The following is a 21,222-nucleotide window of genomic DNA, read 5'->3' as shown; positions in this document are numbered from 1 at the left end:
ATCCTCTGATGCTTTTGCTTTTAGATAAGAAGTGTATTTGGCAATCATAGCAAAATCCCATTATTTTGTTAAACCAATCTTTCCAGTGAGGCAGTACTAAAACTTTCCAGTTTTCCTGGTCCATTTCTTGCTACTGATGTGTTTAAAGAAATTAAATTATTTGCTTTCTTTTTTTTTTTTTTTAGCAATATGCTCCTCAGATTCTTTTGTTGCTGTTTCTTGTCAGCTAACATTTGCTTTGCCAGAGTGTGTGCTCTATTTTCAGGCCCCACCTCCCTCATCAATGGCTTGCAGTACCATGCAGGAGACTCCTATCAGGAAAAACAAACAAACATACAACCTCACCTCAAAGTGGAGGGAGCAGTGTCTTGCCCCCTGGCCTTTATCTCCCTATGATGAATGGGGATTAGGATTCCCTCAACACAAGATACATCCGGGGAAGGGATTTCTTGTTAGATGTCAAGCAGTCTGTCAGTTTTATTCTTATTAATGATAATGTTGATGGTGATGATAATAATAATAATAGTAGTGGTAGTAACTTGTTCTGGTAGCTCCCATAATAGGCTGGGAAAGCAACTCAAAAGATATATAAGATTAAGAAGAGGGGCAAAGTGAATGGTAACTGCATTTGGTAACACAATTTGTTTCGAGGCAGCAAGCTTTGGAGAATGTGAGGGGCCTGGGCTTGAGGGGGAGGAGATGGCTCCAAGCCACCTGCCTGCTTCTCCCATGGTGAGGCCACTTCATCGCTAGTTTAATTTTAAACACCAGCCTAAATTATGATGCTTTAAATTTTGTTGGCATGAGCAATCTCCTAGCAACTTCTTTACCGGCCAGATATTGGTAACAGTGGAACAAGCTGTGCTCCAGCCTCCCTCCTGCTTCACAACTTCAGTTCCTCCTCTATGTCAACATGACAAGGAAAGAATGACACACAGGAGGTTCCTCTGTTTGTAGCATCCAGAGATCTCTCCCCCCCCCCAAAGTTCTGGTGGAGTCTTTTGTGCTAGCTTTACATCTGCCGTGTATTTGTGACAATGCAAAAGGTTTCTGGGATTCATAATAGCTATTATTACTACTCAGACAGCACAGCATCCTTGTGCAGCTGAGAAGCAGGTCTAGAACTAGTCATCAGAATTATAAACATGGTAGTTAAAGAATGGCAAAAGCATGGACTTTTTGTTATTCTTCTGTATGTTTATTAATGAACTAGATTAGTTTAATTGGTACTTCTGATTCTGACATACCAGATGGCACATGATCATATGCACATACTGCTTTTACAAAGGGTAATGAATGCTAATTGTGAAGAAGTCTCAACAAGTGAATTTATAACCTAGAATCCTACAATTGTAGAGTTGGAAGGTACCCCAAGGGTCATCTAGTCAAACCCCATGCAGTTTATTTAATTAAGTGCAGAAATCTTTTTGCCCAGCTTGGGGTTCGAATCCATGACCTTGAGATGAAGGGTCTCATGCTCCACCAACTGAGCTATAAAGAATTTTACAACTTATCTGTTGTTGTTTTTAAAAAAGTGAGACTAGTTACAAAATGAAGTCACAAATTAGAGAAAGAAATGTCTGTAGCACACCTGTTTCTAACATCTGAAACCACTCAACAGCAAAAAGAAGCTGAAGTTTCCTGCATTTAGTTGTTTTGCCTTTGGGTATCAACTAAAATAATTAGTCAGCCTGTCATTGTTTGGTAGCACTTGGATTTGATAACAGAAAACACTGATATATATGCAATTCAAAGTGATGCATGTTGAGGCAATTTGCTCTCTAACTGCATATACCTGCCTCAATCAGGTGGCAACCTGAGACTGTTTCTTGTCAAAACAGAATTATTGGTTCCAAAAAGCAGAAATAAGAAACATGCTAAAGCTATAGCATTCCAAAGTAAGTAACAGCCATTACAACACACTACAGAGTTATGAACAATTTACATAATGAGAGCTCAATTATACACAAGGGGTATTCTTTAGCATGTACCCTCAATAAATAAAAATTCCTCATATAACCTGGGTATTATGGAAAGGTTTCTAGGGTGGAAATCAAAAAGGGTTGAGGTGTGGCATCTTTTGAACTACTGAATGAAAACTATAATTAAGCCCATACATAAGGAACCAGACTATGCTGCACTGGGCCCTCAATCAAGGTAGCTCCATCATCACTGTCATCTTGACAAGCGTTAAGGAGAATTTTAGTAAGCACAGAGATCTGAGGTAAAGTATATAGCAAGGGAAAGAAAATGGAGTTTTCGTGCGCACTGGCACTCATCGTGGTGTTCCGTTGCGCCAGAAGCGGTTTATTCATGCTGGCCACATGACTCGGAAAAGCTGTCTGTGAACAAACACCGGCTCCCTTGGCCTGAAAGTGGAGATGAGCGCCACACCCCATAGTCCAATCCGACTTAACTTAACCGCTCAGGGGTACTTTACCTTTTAGATTTACATAGCAAAACACTTAACTTAGTTGGTCTTTAAGGTGCTACTGGAAGGAATTTTTTATTTTGACTATGGCAGACCAACACGGCTACCTATCTACTATAGCAAAACACTGGTCTTCAACTGCTGGACCGGGACACATTACTAGGATGCAGCCTTATCTACCACCACACAAATATAGGGTGAAAAATTACAAAGTATGTCTCCAAATGTATGCTAGGTTCAAAGGCAGGTCTTGGGTCTGAAAAGATTGAAGAATACTGCAGTAGAAGATAGGGAGAAATGACTTCTGTATGGGTTCATCCAATCTGATCTGCTTCAACCTGGGCAGAAGGAAAGAGCATCTCAGGAAAGAAGATGATGACTAGCAGTCTGGCCAAACTGTTTCTGAAAAGAGATCCAGTCCTCTTGAGGGAGGGCTGTTTGTGTCTTACTGTGTTTCAGCACTGTAAAGTAGTTGTTATGGCTGAAGCTGGATGCACTTGTTCACTGCTACTAAATTCTGAGATTTATGTTTAGCCTATTTCTAACAGAAAGGTTGGCTTTGAGTGCATCACACTAAGTGGAACCAGTGTAGCAAAAAACAATTGTGTAATCCATGAGCCATGCAATCTTGTTTGTCCTGGGTAAGCCCATGACGTGGGCCATGCAATTTCACTTAGTGACGGGGGGAGGGGGAGGGAATGGGTGGCAAACAGGATCTTGGCAAGATAACAATTATTTATTACACGGCAAATGCACAAACTATTGTTGTAAGTGCTAAATGATCAAGGAAATGCTGCATCAGTTTCTGTGGGTGGAACAGATTTCTATACTATTTATATAATTAGTTTTGTAGTTGAGCAACTTCGCCGAGCAAGAGAAAAACAGGTCAAAGGCACAAAGAGTGGATCAGCGAGCAGCAGAGCTGAAATTTGGTGTGCATATGAACATTTGCAACGGGTAGTACACACTGTGAAAGTAATACTTCTTACCACTGAAAATATTTTAGCTTTGACCAAGATCAAACAACCAGGTAAACAGAACAGTATTTATTAGGAAACTGAGAGGAAGGCTAAGTCTGCCTGTGTGTGGCAGCGGGTATGTGCATTGGGAAGAGGTGTACAGTAAGAGAATTTACACATGTGGGAATTTGCACTCTGAGTGGCGGGAGAAATGCCCAGAGCAGCAGAAAGAGAAGGAGGGATTGTCCCCTAAGGTTTAAACTTGCCAAGTTTTTCTTAGCTGAAGTATAAATATCAGAAGAAGACAGGTTAATGCCACTGAGGGAAAGTATAATCACTAATTTACTTATCTAGGGGGAGTTAAAACGATGTTGCCCATGAACTATGTTTGAGTATCCATTTTCAATCAATCAGGAATTACTAAAATATGGCCATCACATTTTGAATGCTAAATCTGTGTGTCCTTCCCTTACTCTCTCTTTATTAGCACCTATTTTTTGTAGGAGCCCTTTCATGCTCAGAGGGTGCAGGTTTTCTTTTCCAAAATTTTTGATCTTGGTTGACAGAAGAAAGGGAGAGTCAAAACATCTGACTTTTTGAACCAATGCAATGATTTTTCTCATAATTCTTTCAGTTCTTTAAGAATCGAATCAAGATTGAAAAAACGATTCTTGGATATATACAAACACACAGACACTCTCTCTCTCTCTCTCTCTCTCTCTCTCTCTCTCTCTCTCTCACACACACACACACACACACACACACACACACACACCCCTTATTGACACTATTTCTCAAACAGCATATGCTGGGGTCATCAAAGTTTGTTTCAGTACCATCACATAATATTGCATCTTGTTAGCCTTCGCATTACTGTAGCTATTTCCTGCCGCTCTTACATTCCCAACTGTTCTGCTTGCTCAGAACAGGTTTATATCAGTTTTTGTAGCTTCTGTGGACAAGATACCACACAGTACTAGAGTGCCTTGCAAGAACGCCACAGAGTACTGTGTCACTCCCTACCCCATGGTGCAACAGCCCTTGCACAGGACTGCTTTGCCACCTAGGAGCCGGGAGCTCAGTCTGGCAAAGGAACATAAAATGCAAATATATCTGCTCACAATGGCTGTGTCCAATCATATAAATTCCCAAAGCAGAATTCTGTTTCGTAAAACAAACAACAACCCTAGAGCAAAGAGACTCAAGGCTTTTGTGCACATAGGATGTGCTTGGACTTAACTAGGTGGTGCCAGTAATGTTTTTCTCCCCCTCTTCTTTGTAACACCATTTCTAGGTAATGTGTGATGTGAGGGCACTGCACTGTGCATTTCCCTGTCCTCACCAGTGCTTTGCCCCTGCTGCCAACAACTAATGAATGTGCTTACCTAGACATTAATATGCAGGCGAATAGAGACAAAGTGGTAGCAGATCTCTCTCCTCTCTCCGTCTAGCTAAGTCCTTTTGGTTTACATTCTAATTGCATATGGGATGTAATTAATAACTTACTTGTGTGCATGAAGTATTAAATTCTACGCAAATGGATGGTTTTTGTATGCTGTGTGCCAGAAAAAGCTCCAGCTGTTGCCAAGGAAAAACAAATGCTCTGTCATGTATTTCCTACACATGAAGTAACGCAGAAATTAACTTAATATGAAACAGAAGACAAAGGATAAGAAGAGTCTTGGTGTATTATGGCTTCTATATAAGAATACCAGGAACATGGCAGACAAGCAGAAATAAAAGACCATGATGCACTAGGCATACGTAAAACCATACTGGATGGCAATCATAACAGGAACGCTTTGATTGAGGGACAAATTTTGCGTGGAGAAAGGTGAGCTTTGTCAAAAGCTTTTTATACAATTTAACTTCTAGTGAGTCAACATGACTGCAAAATATTTGCTGTACTTACTCTAACATTATCAAAGCCACATCCAATACATTCTGAACATGGGGAAATCTGCATACAAGGTGTCACTGGCTGCATTCAGACATAATGCTGGCCACTAATCATGGTTGGAGAAATTAGATTATGTATGAGCTATTCATTAGTGCACAAAGCCCAAACACCCCAGCTTTGCTCCGCCTTTCCTCCTGGTGGGGAAAGAAGCCAGGGACGGCTGGCTCATCATTAAGTCTGAACCAGCAGTCAGGTTTTGTTGTTTTTAAAGCATGGTTGGGAAGCCAAAGTTTCTTCTGAAGGTCATAAGAAGCTGTTCAATTTTTTTTTAAAAAAAAACTGAAATATAAATAACTATCACTGAGATGTGAAAATGACGTCTCAGTATGTTTGGCAATGGAAAAAAATGGTGTACTAAACTTTAGGCATAAAAAGGAATCAACAGCAAGAATCACAATGTCATTATGTAATTGTACGGTGTAGCTACAATGATATTGTAGAGCTAGGGAAGAACAACTCAGTTGATCAGGAGGTGAATAATCTTTCCTATAAGTAATGGCTAAAGTGGTTGGGGCTTTCATTTAGGGGGGGGGGAAACTTAACTAAGAGGAAATATAAAAAAGGCTTCTACAATTTTTAATTATGTGGAGAGAGTAGTGAGAGAATTTTCACTTTTATCATACTAGAGCATGGGGAATCTTACAGAATTGGCAGTAGATTCAGGCTAGATAGAAGGACAAGACATTATAAACAACATGAAATTCATTACCCCAGGATGTGGAGATAGTTATTAGCTTACATGGCATTCAAAACAATTAGGTATCTTAATGGGTGACATGTCTATCAACAGCTGTTTTCTGAGATAGCTAAAAATGGAACCTCCATCTTTAGAAGTATATATAATAATTAGCAATAGCTGGGGACAAGCCACAGAGCCTGCTCTTTATCCCATTGTGCACAGAGGACGGTAGGAAAGCAACATTTGAACTCCTGGCCTTTGGGGGCCAGAAACATTTTAACATGAAATCAAGAGTTTTTAGGGAATATACCAAGTGTCCAAGGCTGTGTTTAGGTGCTATAAAGGCTTCATATTATGCACCCCTCTTTTTATTTTTTTTTAAAAAGGTCTTAAATACCCATCACTATGCACCAAACTTGAATAAACCCTTTTTCTAGCAGTACAAATCCTAGCAGAGTATTCACACTTTTATGACAAATGAAAGAAAATAGTTTTGGCATTTTACTATGTACTGTGAGGAAGCAGAAGCTAAATAATTACAATTCCATTGTCTCAGAATAACTTGTTTCTTTCAGATTCTTGAGAAATCCCAGAAGACAAGCTTAAGATATTCAAATGCTTAACCTAGGTATAGCTTGTGGAGATAAACAGACATTACAATAAATAAACGATCAGTTAAGTCTTATTTATACCTGGTCATGGCTGGCTTCAATGCAGCTTCCAATACCATGGAAAGTCATCTGCACAGGAGACAGTGTCAAGCAGGTCATGCATTCTTTGCCGTTTTGTCTGTCACTGTAGTGTGCCTATAACAGAAGAAAGTACATCATCTTGGTAAGGTGAAACAAATCAAAGTGTGGATTGCTCAGCCCCACCACCACTTCAACACAAGCGGAAGAATAACAGGGAATGAAGAACTTGACCCTCACAGTGTGTCCTGGCTATGGCTCTTTACTTGGGGAATGAGAAAAAGCCATGCTCAAGCAAACTAGCTAACTATAAGCTAAAGTGGAAGGCAAAAATCTGTGAAAATCCAAATCAACCCCTGCTAGCACAATTTGATTTGAGAAGCCTGAGTAAAACAGATAATGCTGAAGGTCAGTTTCTCTAACTATAGCTGAGATCACCAGTGTACGTGTGCAGCATGCATGTTTGAATATTGTGCAGATCTGTATCTCGCTCAACACTTGATGAAGTCTTCCGGCTTCTTTCACATATCGCCCCATCGCATGCACACCAAGTAGGCCTGCTAAATTGCTTCTGGCTCTTTGCCAGAAAAGAACATAATACTAAACTTAGGAACTTCATACACAGTGGTTTAACTCGGAATAATCAAAAGAGATCTGAAGGCATTTTAATTCCGTAGCTAAACATAAATTCATGAAGAGCTTTCTGACAGTGAGAGCTGTTGAATGGACTCCCTCGGAAGGTGGTTGGCTCTCCAACCGTGGAGGCTTTTAAGCAGAGGTTGGATTGACATTTGTCATGGATGCTTTAGCTGAGATTTCTGCATTGCAGGAGATCAAACTAGATGATCCCTGGGGTTCGTTCTAACTCTACAATTCTATGATTCTACTGTTACAGTGGTACCTCAGGTTACAGATGCTTCAGGCTACAGACTCTGCTAACCCAGAAGTAGTACCTTGGGTTAAGAACTTTACCTCACAATGAGAACAGAAATTGTGCGCTGGTGGTGTGGCGGCAGTGGGAGGCCCCATTAGCTAAAGTGGTACCTCAGGTTAAGAACAGTTTCAGGTTAAGAACAGACCTCCAGAATGAATTAAGTTCTTAACCTGAGGTACCACTGTATTAGAAAAAAATGTTTCAGGCATTCTGATGTGTGCAGTATGTTGTAGTTAGACTCTCATGTTTTAGCTGTTCATTTGAACAGCCTTAAACATCATTTTAATTTGTTTCTATTATATGCAGGCTCTGACCAAACTGCGGGAGGCAGTGGAAGATAGGAGTGCCTGGCGTGCTCTGGTCCATGCGGTCACGAAGAGTCGGACACGACTAAACAACAACAACAACAAATTATATGCAGGTAAATAGAATTATCTGTCATTTTCCCATCTACATGTATCAAGGGCTCAGAATTTGGTGTCTTTTTTGTACTTTAAATATTAGTATATCTTTTTCTCATATTCAGTCTTTTAAAAAGGATTAGCTATTACTTTAGCATTATTTTGTGCTTCACCACCAGATTTCCCTATAATAATTCTCAAATTCTGCTGTTGTTATGCACACATGCGTACACACACACACACAGAGAGAGAGAGAGAGAGAGAGAGATACACCATCAGCCCAATGAAAACTGGGAATGCTCTATGGACACAGAATCTTTCTTGTTCCAGAACAGGGTGGAATGACAACCAGGAAAACCAAGGGGACAAGAATGGCGTATACTTGGAGAGGGCATGGCTGGATGGAATACTTAGCAGGAAGAGTTGACGTTGCAACAATTTCTTGTAGGACCTATTTGTCAATATTATTTATTATCACTATCACTAACCCATTACAAAGCACAGTATTATTTTTTCCTTCCTATGGTATGTGTATAGTTCAGATCTGGCCATATTTCATTTTACCACGCAGCACTTTGAGTCCATTTTTATTGCATATTGATGACACATTATGACCTTGTAGCATATGCATAAGAAAAACCTCAAACAGCAACAAAAATATCCCCTGGAGTAAAGTGCAGCATGTTCTCCAGGAAATAAGTTCATGTCTTTATTTAGAATACTTATATCCCACTTTATATCCCAAGAGGTTCTGAAAGCAGCTTGCAATAGTTTTTCACAATACAATCACATTCAAGTGCAGGAACAAAAATACTTTTCTTATAGACGAACATACAAATAAGGGCTTGCTTGTCTGTAGCCTGGCTTGCTTCCAGATGATTTTATCTCTGAGGCTTGGTGAGCACCGGAAGTGAGAGGGCCAAGCAAACTATGATTAAGCAAATCTTCTGGGTTCAGACATAATGCCAAACCACAGTTAAAGCAAGCCAGGGTTTATAAGCCAACAACAAATCACGGCTTCACACTGTGGTTTGTTGCCAGAAAACAACCCTGGGTGAGTCAGCAGGTCTGAGTTCAGACATTCAGTTAAAACACACTTTGGCTAAACAAATCATGGCTTAGCATTGTCCACGAACCAAAGCAACTACTCAGACAGGCAAAGCTTTTCATTCAGCCACATCAACTTATGTGCCCATTCATTTAGTGAGTAACTGACAGTGATAGGCAGTGTTAGAAACTGAGATATGAAATCTAGCAGCTAAATGGCACCTTAAACCTAGGTTATGGGCGCTACAACGGAATGTCTAGTTGTCTCAGCTGAAAATGAATGAACTGCAGCTAAAATATTATGTTTAATTTTCCCATGGTCTAGTCCTTCCCCTGCCCACACCCCTAATATACTTAAGAGGGTCTCTTCTCCAGTCCTCAGAGAGTAGATTGAAGTGGGGAGGCAGAAAAGGGTCCTCCTTTTCTTCTACACTCTGCATTTTTAATCTGAGATCTTAGGCGCAGTACTGCTAATGAAACTCCTTGTCACAAAATGCACCTAGAACAATGGGAGTTTTGTACACTGGTGATAGTACACCTGATGCATGTAGCCAGTAAGAAATAAAGGGAAATTTAAATGTGCCAAGACAATGTTTGATACTGCTGCAAAGTTACCAGTACTCCTTCCATCTTAATCATGAGCCTATATACATATACAAGTCAAAAAGATGCTTAAAATCACCACTAATTTAATTCTGCAACAATGCAATCTACAAAATAAAAATCACACACAGATGACTGTGAATCTCAGGAGGTGTCTGAAAAATGTTACCTCAGTCTGCAATTTGGGTTTCAAGAAATAAGCCAGTATGTCATACATTGACTGAAAATAGTGAAGATCTACGTGAACCAGCATGTGTACTTAATTTTACACACCAGAATTTGCTTAACTGCCAGACACTAGATCCTGGAGTTCCTGTGCCTAATGGCCAATCCTCACTCAGACCACCTGGCCCTGTAATTTTTTTAAACCCCGCTCCGAAACACACATGTCCACAGCTGTGCAAGCCAACTGCTTCCTGCTGAGGTTCCCAAGCATGTCACCCTCTTCTGTCCACAGTTCTCAGTGTTTCTGTGTCTTAAAAGATACCCAACCACCTACACTTGGCTCTGGGGTTGTTGGTTTCCTTTCCTGGTCCATCCGATTTATCTCTCTGCTCCATTTTAGTTGCTCTACCTCCCCCCACCCCACCCCCACACTTTCAGGATCCAATTCTGTATTTGTATGTTCCCGATTTTCAGTAGAAGAAACCCTATTTGCAAATGCAGCAAATGAGGAGAAAATATCCCAACCACAGGCTTCAGCATTAGCAGTGCTGTCTTACATGGCCGACACACAAACCTTTCTGTAAGTCCAGTCCTGCCAAGCAATAAAATAGCTCTGCAATGAAAACATGCTTACCACTAACTATGAATTAGAAGATTTGTAGGTGAAGGGTTTTGTTCTTAGGAGGCAGCCATTTATTACTTACTGCTCTTGGCTGTAAATAATTAAAATTTATGCACTCTATTGGAAAAAGCATTAGCCGTCCATTAACCAGATACCAACGAGATTAGAAAAAGCTAGTTATGTGAAGAGATTTTCCCACACCAAAGCTTAGCTGTTCACAGTTTGAAAACACATTTCTGTCTGGTTAAATGCTTTCTTCCTTTAACATTTATTAGCTTAAAAAAATTATTTTAAAAGTCATGGGTGACAGTGGAGTTCATGTATCCAACCCTGAAATGTACCCTGTATGATTCAAAGCACCAGCAGGAGTTTCAGAAAGCTAGACAGAAATAAACTGGTAATAAAATGCCCCTGTGTCCTGCAATGCACAAATCTCTGCAACTGACAAGCTACTGCCATTTGATAGGGAGGGAAGGTCCCTTTTATTTATTCAAAGAATTGGAAAGTGCCTGTCCCTGTTACTGCTCTTTATTTATTAATTTCACATGGCCTTATATTTAACAGGAACCTAAACAATTGATTAGTGGGGCAATATTTTTGTAGCAGCACCAATGGGAAACAACATTGATCCAGCAACCGGGTCCTACAATGCCGTGCAATGGTGCAGATTTATATCTTAGCATCTTCAGATGAGCTTCCCAATCATCATTTGGGGCTAGGGAAATAAAGAATAAGATGGTAACCCTAAGCTGATTTAGATGTAATGGCAAACCATGTTTTGGTACTACACGAATGAGGCTGCAAGGACCCTCATATGCACATGTTCCCTTCTTACACTCCTCCTCCCCTCGTGTAGCGCAATATGGCAAAACCCACAGTTAGCAGTTGCCAGCCCAGGGATGTAGGTCAAGTACAAATCATAGTCTGGTAGTTTGCTTGAAGCAAACCAAAGCTGTTTAAGTCAATCATGGTGCATGAAAGGATGGAGAAGTCCAAAGTTCCGTCAAGGCTCATTTCGCAGGATATCATAGTTTGGTGTTAATGTCTGAATTAGCCCATTGTCTTATTATAATTCATGAAAGCACATTTGCCTTCTCTTCATCTCTCCTTTACTGCTCTCATGGGATAAATACAGTGGTACCTCGAGTTACAAATGCCTCAGGTTACAAACTCCAATAACCTGGAAGAGTTACCTAGAGGTGAGAACTTTGCCCCAGGATGAGAACAGAAATCGTGTGCCAGTGGCGTGGCGGCAGCAAGAGACCCCATTAGCGAAAGCACGCCTCTAGTTAAGAACAGTTTCAGGTTAAGAACGGATCTCTGGAACAAATTAAGTTCGTAACTAGAGGTACCACTGTAGTTACTTTCACCTTCCTATTGCACATGAAATAATTCTCCTAACATGCTTCTCTGGCTCTTCCTCCCATCTCCACCCCACATTAAATTACAAACTTTATCATGCTCATGTCATATAAACTTGCTAATTATCACATAAACACTACAGGTTGTGACTTCAATCTTATGCAGATAATTCAGCCACCCTTAAGAAAACCCTCTCATTTCAATGGGACTTTTAACACATCAGGTAACATGTTTCAGATTTGAGCTACGTGAATGGTGGAAGGAAAACGGCAAAATAAGATATAAGGAAGTAATTTCAAACTATTTACAATTAATGCTAATTTTCAAAAGTAGTGAGAGATAAAGGGGAAAAATCTTAGGCTGAACTGGCTTCATATCACATTAAAATAGCTTTAAAAAAACCTTGTTTCCTGCAATGCTGAAGTTTCTTGATCTATGGCACAACTAAATATAGTATTTTACTAATCTCACTGGGGAGCTGGCTAACTGCTCACCCCCTGTGGTAGAAGTCTAAGGAGCACATGAAAAACACCCACATTTAAGAAAGACCCCTTCCTAGATCATTAAACAGTAGATAAAGGCCTGAACATTTACATGTGATATATAACGCAATCATTGTGTCAAGAAAACATATGTTTGATTAGTACGCCTCAGGTTCATTAATTGCTGTGTCTGCCTCACAGTGGTGAGCAGAGTTTCCATTGTAGCTACTGCATAGAAAGGGGAAGATACGCAGCAGCGAAAAGACTGACAGCTCTACACTCTACCTTACAGCAGTCATAACACGCTTCCGCCTCAAAAAATCTGCATATTAGCTGCAGGAAAATGGATTTAAACACTTTTACAACACAGAACCTGTCTCTAGAAATTATATAATTCCTACACCATAGTTAGAAGTGCAAATAAAGGAAAAGATAAGGTTGCTTCAGGTACTTAGGACAAAAATGAAGCCTGTGCTCGTGCAAGTTGTAAGCACAACCAAGTTAATTAAAACTGCATGCCTATATAAATAGTGCTAAGGATGGAAGAAAGACAGTCCTTAATTTGTGGTGTTACTTCAACCCCTGTGCTATGTCCAAATAGGAGGGGGGAAGCTGAATTAGACTAACCTTGCTTAAAACAAGAGCTGACGGTCAGAGAGATAACCAGGAAGCGGTACAACAGATCAAAGGAAGCTGGGCTGGCAGGAGCAGAGGTACGGACTGTGATTAAAATGATAAATCAATTTTATAGGGCCCAAAACCTTATTATTTACAGAATGGATTTATGAATGAATGGATTCTGACATTAGCAATTCCAGATCACTGGGAACTGCTTTGAAATGCTATACTAGACAGTTATTTAAAATCCAATATGTTTAGCTGTTCATAAAAGTAGTTCAAACAATCTCCAAGGTGGTCTTGTCATGCTGCAGATGATACAACCAGAGTCCCTTGGAGATGGTCGGATCCTGTGGAGCAATGGGAGGAGCTCAAAGAGTTGGAGCTGCAGGACCTTAGGGAGGGTTCTAGCAGGGTAGGGAAGGTGGAATCGCAACCCCCAAAAGTTTTTGATGCCCTGAACAGGGGTCTAGCCGTCTGGGAGATGGAGATCTAGATCTAAGGGAGAGACTGAGCAGGTGGTCAGAAGAGCATTCCATCCCTACAGCATTGGATATCTTAGTTTAGCACAACATGCTATACAGCTACCTCTGGCACCTCCTCAGGTTAGTTCCCTGTTTAAGTGAGGCAATGGAGTTCCCTGTTTAAGTGAGGCAATGGAGAGCAAGTCTGATGCTGAGCTGTTTCTGACTCCACCTCCTTCTCCATGGACACAGAAACGCCATCACCAGAAGGAACAATCCTTGCAGAGCCAAGCAACTCAAAGAAGTGCCCACTTGCTTGCCCTGTCTTGGAACTCTTGCCGCAAAATAGCGGTACGCACCATGCTCTTCAAAGGGAAGGCTTAAGGGAGTGGTGGTGTTGCTTGTTGGATCAATGTGCTAGCTTGCACTTAGCTATATATTTGAACCTCTTATATACCTGCTGAACCTTATAACCTGTAGTGTGCCTTATGCACTGATTTGAGCATTAAAGCCTTTGGCAGAATTAGAGTGGGGAGTTCCGAGTTCCCTGTTCTGCAGTGAGGCCAAAGATATATCCCAACTGAGTTCTATCCAGCTCTTCTGCCAATCGGTTCAGGGTGCTGTACATGATTTGCACCTGGCTTCATCCTTCCAACAGCCCTGTGAGGTAGTGGGGACAGTGTCTGGACTAAGGTCCCCAGAAATAATGGTATTCCAGGTCTTAATGCAACACTAACTGCTACCCCACACCAGCCCAACATTTAAATTTAATGTTGCCAAAAATATGGTGTTGGGCATTGTTAATAAACAAAGGGTAGAAAAATGGGCAACACGGGAGCTGTGAAAGAGTACACTTATACTAATTATTCAGAAATATGGACCTCTTAAGTAGTTATGTTGAATGCATATGGAGTCATCTGACAACAAACAGCACAATCATAACTCCTGTCTACTCAGAAATGAGTCCTACTGAATTCAATGGGGCTTACTCCAAGGTTAGGATTGCAGCCTTAGATGGTGTACATACAGACAGAACCCTACATTTTATTTGGATTTCACAGCAAAAGAAAAATACAGAGAGGCTGCCAAGAATGTCTAGAGACGTAACACTGATCTCCTATTCCTTTCATCTTGGGAATAAAAAACAACAACCAAAGAGATAATAGCAAGACCTGTTTCAAAGCCTGCTAATTTTAGGTACGGACAGCATTTCTTTTTGAAAGTATGTATTTCAGCTGAATAATTATGGCAAGCTGAATCCAATATCTGTGAAGAATTAAGGCAGGTTTGGAGAATAAAAAAGAAATCATGTTTGAAATAACATTTTGATTTCTGCGTCAGTGCAAATATGCTTACACCTGCTCTTAATTTTCTTCTTGGTTATGAAAGCTGTTGTTTGCCCAAAGTGAGGAGGAGAAAAGACTGTGTGTCGTGCAAGTAAATCCAGAAACATTCAAACCAATGGGCAACTGGTGTTGATCAGTCTACGTTTTGTTCTTAGAACTGCTGAAAAATATGGTGTTAATTCAATTACAGCCTCACAACATGACACATACAAAACACAGCTATTTCCATCCGTGCAAAGCATCCCTGTTTCATATTGAATATACTGCTGTTTTTTGTGTGCTTACATGTCAGAATGACCTTATTTCCATCAGAAGCTCATCTCTGAAAATCTACCCTCTGTAAATCTAGATTTCTCACTTCAGGCAGCCCCATTTAATGGTACTTTCTTCCTTCTAATCTGTGTTTCTCGCTACTTTTTCTTTTGAAAAATTACCCTGGAAAATCAAAGTGCAGATTAAACCTGAACAACTAAGCACCAGGCTACGAACAATTGAGTGCCATACTTTTTTTAGTTCTGCTGTAGCAACTCAAGCCTTCTAAACTTTTGGCATCTCTCCAGTGTAAGGTTGGCATCTAACTTTATCAAGGATTTACTTAAAAGAACTTGGCAGGGAGCACAGGCTGCTTTGTTTAGTGCTGGTTACATTATTTTGAGAGGTCCTGACAGCTTTAGAGCTATTTTAAAAAACTAAACAAAAACCAAATGTACTGGTTTTAAAAATAATGTTTGGATTTCTCCAACTAGAAGGCTAGTTGTAAGCATGTGCTACAATGTGTAGGATTGTAAAAAAATAAGGCAACAGCATTTCATTCATTCAGCCCTAGACCTGAGTTTACTTATACATGATCCTGCCATTTCTATGCATCTGCCATTTGCTTTTCCTGTTTGGCAATAGTTAGAACACAAAAATCCTGTATGTCATTTTTTAGACAAAAAAATCATGTCAAGTATTACAATGCTTTTAAGTACAAGGAGTTGCTGCTTTTCATAGTGGCAGCAATGGATAGGTAATCTGGATGCCCATTCTCTGCCCCGCCGCCAATTCTCTGATTCCAGAATATTGAAAATAATATTTGTAACTTGACCTTTATTTATCTATTAAAAAGATGCCAAGCTATCTGAATACTTGCAAGCTATAGAGAGCTACTGAAATGCTTCCACAGCAATCATACTGTGCCTTACGATTGTTCACACATTAGGTACCAGCAGAAGGTAGGAAAAACTACTTGGCAAATCCTCCGAGGTTTCAATTGTACTAGGATATGTTTCAGTCTGACAGGATTTGTACCAATTCATATTCTATTCTTTTCAGCCCCAGGTTTTCCAGCCCATTATGCTGACTGGGATGATGGAAGTTTGAATCCAGCATTGAACAGAAGAGAAACTTCAGTAAAAAGAGTTCAAAATCTTCATGGAACCCACAGGCTGAAAAACACGCATCCCTCAGTGTTCACTTGTGGCTGGTGTGTGCACCTGAGAATCAGATATGTTAAGAGTGAAGTGGGCCAACATTCTGAAGATGTTTAAAAAGTAAACATAACATCAATGTCACAGTTTGCCTGAGGTATCATAGATGACTGGTATATTTAAGGATTTCCCCCCCACTGCAATAAATGCAACGTGTGTCCAGCAGAGAACCTGAGGTATATGACAAAAATGCCCAAAGGTCTTAGTTTGATAGTCATGCTTGTTTGTACCATTAAGCTTTGGGTAACCTATTCTTCCTTTTAACAGCTATCTTTTTATCTTTTCACCAACTGACTGCTCAGTATAATATCACACAACATACATTGCCCAAAGCAGACCAAAACAATGTCTTCAGGAGGAAACCAGAATGATACTCTCCTTCTTCTGCCTCATACACAATGCTGGTGCATTGCATAGGGATCTGTCGCATTTGCATGTGTCCAGGTCCCTGCCACATAGAAATAAAAATATGCATGTTGCTTACTTTTCAGTTCATTAACTTAGGAAAACTATGGTAATTACTCCTTTTACAGAAGTTTGGATTTCAGAGGGTCAACAGCACTGCTCTGTGATACTTCCTGCTTAAGTTTATCTGTATCGTAAGAAGCAAACAGCACTGAGTTCATGCATCTTTCAAAATCAGTCCAAAGAGATTCACTGTTCTTGTAAACATCTAACAGAACCCAATTTCCTTTCTGAATAGCACCTATTTTTTCAAAGCTAAAGCATGGGGGAAAGATACAACACTGTGTTTAACATATGTCAAATACTACCTTATACTGAAGGTTCTAAAGGGGGGAAAGTTTAGAGCCAGATGATTGATTAGTCAAATGCTCCACAATTTATTTATTTATTCCTGGTGTTGGTCATCCAGTTAGATGAAGTACAAGGGACTGATAATCTTTCCTCTGTGTGCTAACAGACAAATACACAGAAACATCTATTTGTAAATGCATTCCCACACACCCATGAAAGAAGTCAACTTCCTGACCAGCCTCAGGAATCAAGGCTACTGGCACTGGGTACAAACAACCATAAATTCCACTTTAAACAGCAATGTAATACCTGAAGGGTCTTATAAATATCAAACTGCAGAACTATGGATGCTTTAACTCTCTAATGCTTTGGTAACATAAAACGTGAGGAGTAATGAAAGAAAATATGGATCACTATACGCATGTACATTACTTGACTTATTAGCTGATTATTCACAATTGAGGAACCACACACTGAAAGCTCCACAGCACTCCCTAAGCATCACCCTCTGGAAAAGACCATCCAAGTAGGAACGGAACCACCACAAAGTACTTCTGCCCACCCGTAATTCGAACAGCAGCTCCAGAAGGATACCATGGTTGATGGTATCAAAAGCCATTGAGAGACCAAGGAGAATTAACAGGGACACATTACACCTGTCTCTCTCTCCCAACAGAGGTCATAGTACAGGGCAACCAAAGCAGTTTCTGTGCCAAAACTGGGCCTAAACCCTGACTGAGAAAGTTCTAAAATATCAGTTTCCTCCAAGAGCACCTGGGTGGAAGACACTCAGAAATCCACAAATGTGAAATAGTGTGATCTGTTCATACCCACAATGTGCATGTATGGATTGAATCTTAGGCCAAATTCAGATGTAGTAAGACATTGTAGAACTAGGCCTTCATGCAATATAAAAATGTTTTATTTTCCAGATTCAGAAAAGGTGGACATACTCCACAGTGAATATCACCTGCTTACTAGGTCACAACTTAAAACAACACAAGGTTACCACTTTTTGCTCTTTACGCTGTTTTTCCAGACCATGTTGAACTACCTACAGTTATGTAAAAGATCCCAGGCTAGGTAGAGCTTTGGGCTGATCCAGCAACTACAGTGGTACCCCGCAAGACGAACGCCTCGCGAGACGAAAAACTCGCAAAACGAAAGGTTTTTTCGTTTTCGAGTTGCCTCGCAAGACGAATTTCCCTATGGGCTTGCTTCGCAAAACGAAGCTTGCCCCGGGGACAGCGGATCTTCTCTTTGAAGCAAGGGGCCGCGGGGAGATAGCGATCTCCCTGCAGCCCCTTGCTGCAAAAGACCGGGGGAAGCGGGGAAGCGAAGCGCTTCGCTTCCCGCTTCCCCCGCACCTCTTCTAAAGCAAGGGGCTGGGGGGAGATAGCGATCTCCCCCCAGCCCCTTGCAGCAAAAGACGTCGGGGGAAGCGGGGAAGCGAAGCGCTTCGCTTCCCCGCTTCCCCCGACGTCTTTTGCTGCAAGGGGCTGGGGGGAGATCGCTATCTCCCCCCAGCCCCTTGCTTTAGAAGAGGTGCGGGGGAAGCGGGAAGTGAAGCGCTTCGCTTCCCGCTTCCCCCGACATCTTTTGCTGCAAGCGGCTGAAGGGAGATCGCTTCTCCCGGTGCTCCGAAGCCGGGCGGGGGGCATGGGACACCTCCCGCCGCAGCGGGGACACCTTTTGAAGGCAGGCGGGGGGGGCAAAGACTTTGGCCCCCCGCCCACCTTCAGAAGAGGTCCAGGACCTCTTCTGAAGGCTGGCGGGGGGCAAAAGTCTTTGTCCCCCCTGCCTGCCTTCCCAGGGGCTTTTAAATCGCCCCGGACAGCGGAGAAGTCCTCCGCTGTCCGGGGCGATTTTAAAATGCCGCCCGCCAGCATTTTAAGATCGCCCCGCACAGCGGAGAAGTCCTCCGCTGTTCCGGGGTTTTTTAAAATGCTGGGGGTGGGAAGAAAAGCCCTTGTCCCCCCCCCCAGCCTTCAGACGAGGTCCGGGGACAGACTGTCCCCGGACCTGGTCTGAAGTCGGTTTCCCTAGGAACGCATTAATTGATTTTCAATGCATTCCTATGGGAAACCGTGCATCGCAAGACGAAAAAACCGCAAGACGAAGAGAATTGCGGAACGAATTAATTTCGTCTTGCGAGGCACCACTGTATCTTCTTACACTCCTGTCACTTTTGAGCTAAGAAGTGATATTGACTTAAGCAGACCTATTCTGAAGTGTGCCAGAGCTGGATGTTACATTTTCTAAAGAACAATGGTGAGAGGTACAAAAAGAACAAACGTAGTAGTTGCACTATATGGCACATTGCATGCATTATACATATGAAAATAATCTCTGCAGGTGGAGAACTGTAAATAATTACTTAACTATTCACAGATTACCACTAGTCTTAACCTCTGAGAAGGTCATACTTCCTGATACTCAAATGAGGGGGAGACGAGAGGAAGGGGAAGGAAACTCTGATAGGTGCTGGTTATATTCCACTTATGAGGTTAATTTGGAGCAAAGGAAATGCAAATGCTGAGCTTCCCATGGATGTCTTCCAAACAAAGAAATACAAATTGCATTTGTGTGCATATCTAAAAACAATTATTGGAAGACTGATCCAATAATGCACCATCTAAGTGCACCAGTTTTAATTTACAGGGGTGGGGGGAAATCAATCAGCCAGAACTCTTTGAAATAAACTTCTACACAAGGCCATCTGTACCCTTCACATCACCATATCTTATTGAACTGATTGCCAGATCGGGTTTATACCTGTACAACTTCAGATACCAGGTTTTGTAGTGAATTACTGTAACAGATTTCAGATGCTTTGCTCGGTGAAATCTGCTGAATTGGTACTGCAAACCTTTTCTAGAAAATGTGAATTTTATACAGAAAAACCACGGGGATGTGCGGTGTTTCCTTGGTCTCTAACATGAAAACTCAGGGCTCCAGCTAACCTGAACAAAAGTTTTGTAGGGATGACGGCTTTTTTTCTTTCCTACCCTCCTGACACTTCCCCCCGCTTTCCTATGTAGTGCTACAGAGCTTAGGCTTGGAGCTGTCTGCTAGCCTTAAACCTGAGCACTTTGTTGCTAAATATTGGGGTGAGCATGTTTATCGGTGGAAACAGTGCCCCCCTTTAGCCTCCATACTTTCCTGTATAGTATAGGGATGGGTTTTTCTAACCCTTATTACACTCTCCCCACCCCCACCCCAAAAAACTACAATCCTGACCTCCAGGATACTTACTGTAAAGTTTTGATCAAGTCAATGCACAGAACACCCATGTGTATTTTATGCACATGTTTGTATCATTCGCATCTAGAGTGGGAATGCAATCTACCCTCCAACAAAAGGGGAGGAATGTGAAACCCCACCACAGTATGTTCCATAGGCCCTGCTGCATCTCATTTGACCCTTCGCAACACACTCCAGCTAATTTTCCTAGTAAACTATAGTTTGATTGGACAAGTTAAGTAATATTCACTATTAGCTGCCCGGAGCACTTTGAAAAAATGGTCTATAACATTTTTAAAATAAATCATCAACATGTAGAACCAATTCCACTAGATATTTCAATGTAACCAAATGATTTGGGGTATTTTATTTGCACTGTAGCTTTTAAAAAACTTTTTTTCTGTTTAAGTTATGAAGCAATGAACAAAATTGCAAGTAAACATTAAAATAGCAGCGCTTCTTTTATGTGCAGCTCATTTTGTTTAATAAGCCTCCAAGCAAGTGGCTTAAATAATAATCCTAAACCTGAACAATAAGAATGCTTTATACAGATACTGTAACATTTGTTAAGTACTTGGCTTCATTAATTCGAACTGAATCAAAGTACAGCACCGCTCTTTTAATAACAGAGCCCTGTAATAATGGGTAATGAATAATTTAATAGACTTGCCTAGCATGAAGTGTATGTGTGTCTCAAATATTGATGGCTTGTAACATATGTGTGTTTTACATATATATAACGAATACAGAAAATTAAAGCCTAAATAAAAATACATATTTTTAAAAGGTATATCTTCTAGTTGGACGTTGGAGACTGTCCAATTAGGTTTTAAAAAATCAATATACTTATTCTTATTATAGTAAACAATGCCTCTTGGGAAGTAGTTTTTTTATTGTTTAGTTAATTATTTTGAAATATGGAATGTGTATGTTCAATTGTCAGTGGGGAACAAAGATGTGTTTATAATTAAGAAATAGACATTTTAATGTTG

The 21,222-nt window shown here is 40.9% G+C and overlaps 1 protein-coding gene across 4 annotated transcripts in view; it reads right to left on the bottom strand.

Moving 5' to 3' along the window:
* The window catches only part of STAU2 (staufen double-stranded RNA binding protein 2), a 140,895-nt gene that overhangs the window by 50,824 nt on the left and 68,849 nt on the right, over positions 1 to 21,222 (bottom strand). For 3 of the 4 annotated variants that reach the window (XM_083517264.1, XM_083517266.1, XM_083517263.1), the window contains exon 13: positions 6,722 to 6,835. In XM_083517264.1, the coding sequence (XP_083373390.1) occupies positions 6,722 to 6,835 (114 nt within the window). Of the gene's footprint in view, positions 1 to 2,730; positions 2,770 to 4,896; positions 4,969 to 6,721; positions 6,836 to 21,222 lie in introns of those variants that run through there. The other variant, XM_083517265.1, reaches the window with a different exon arrangement.

The sequence above is a fragment of the Podarcis liolepis genome (genome assembly GCF_965112155.1).
Source record: "Podarcis liolepis genome assembly, chromosome: 8".
In the NCBI taxonomy this organism is placed as follows: Eukaryota; Metazoa; Chordata; class Lepidosauria; order Squamata; family Lacertidae; genus Podarcis; species Podarcis liolepis.
Note: the sequence above shows the minus strand (reverse complement) of the source record. Positions and strands in the feature narration are given on the sequence as shown.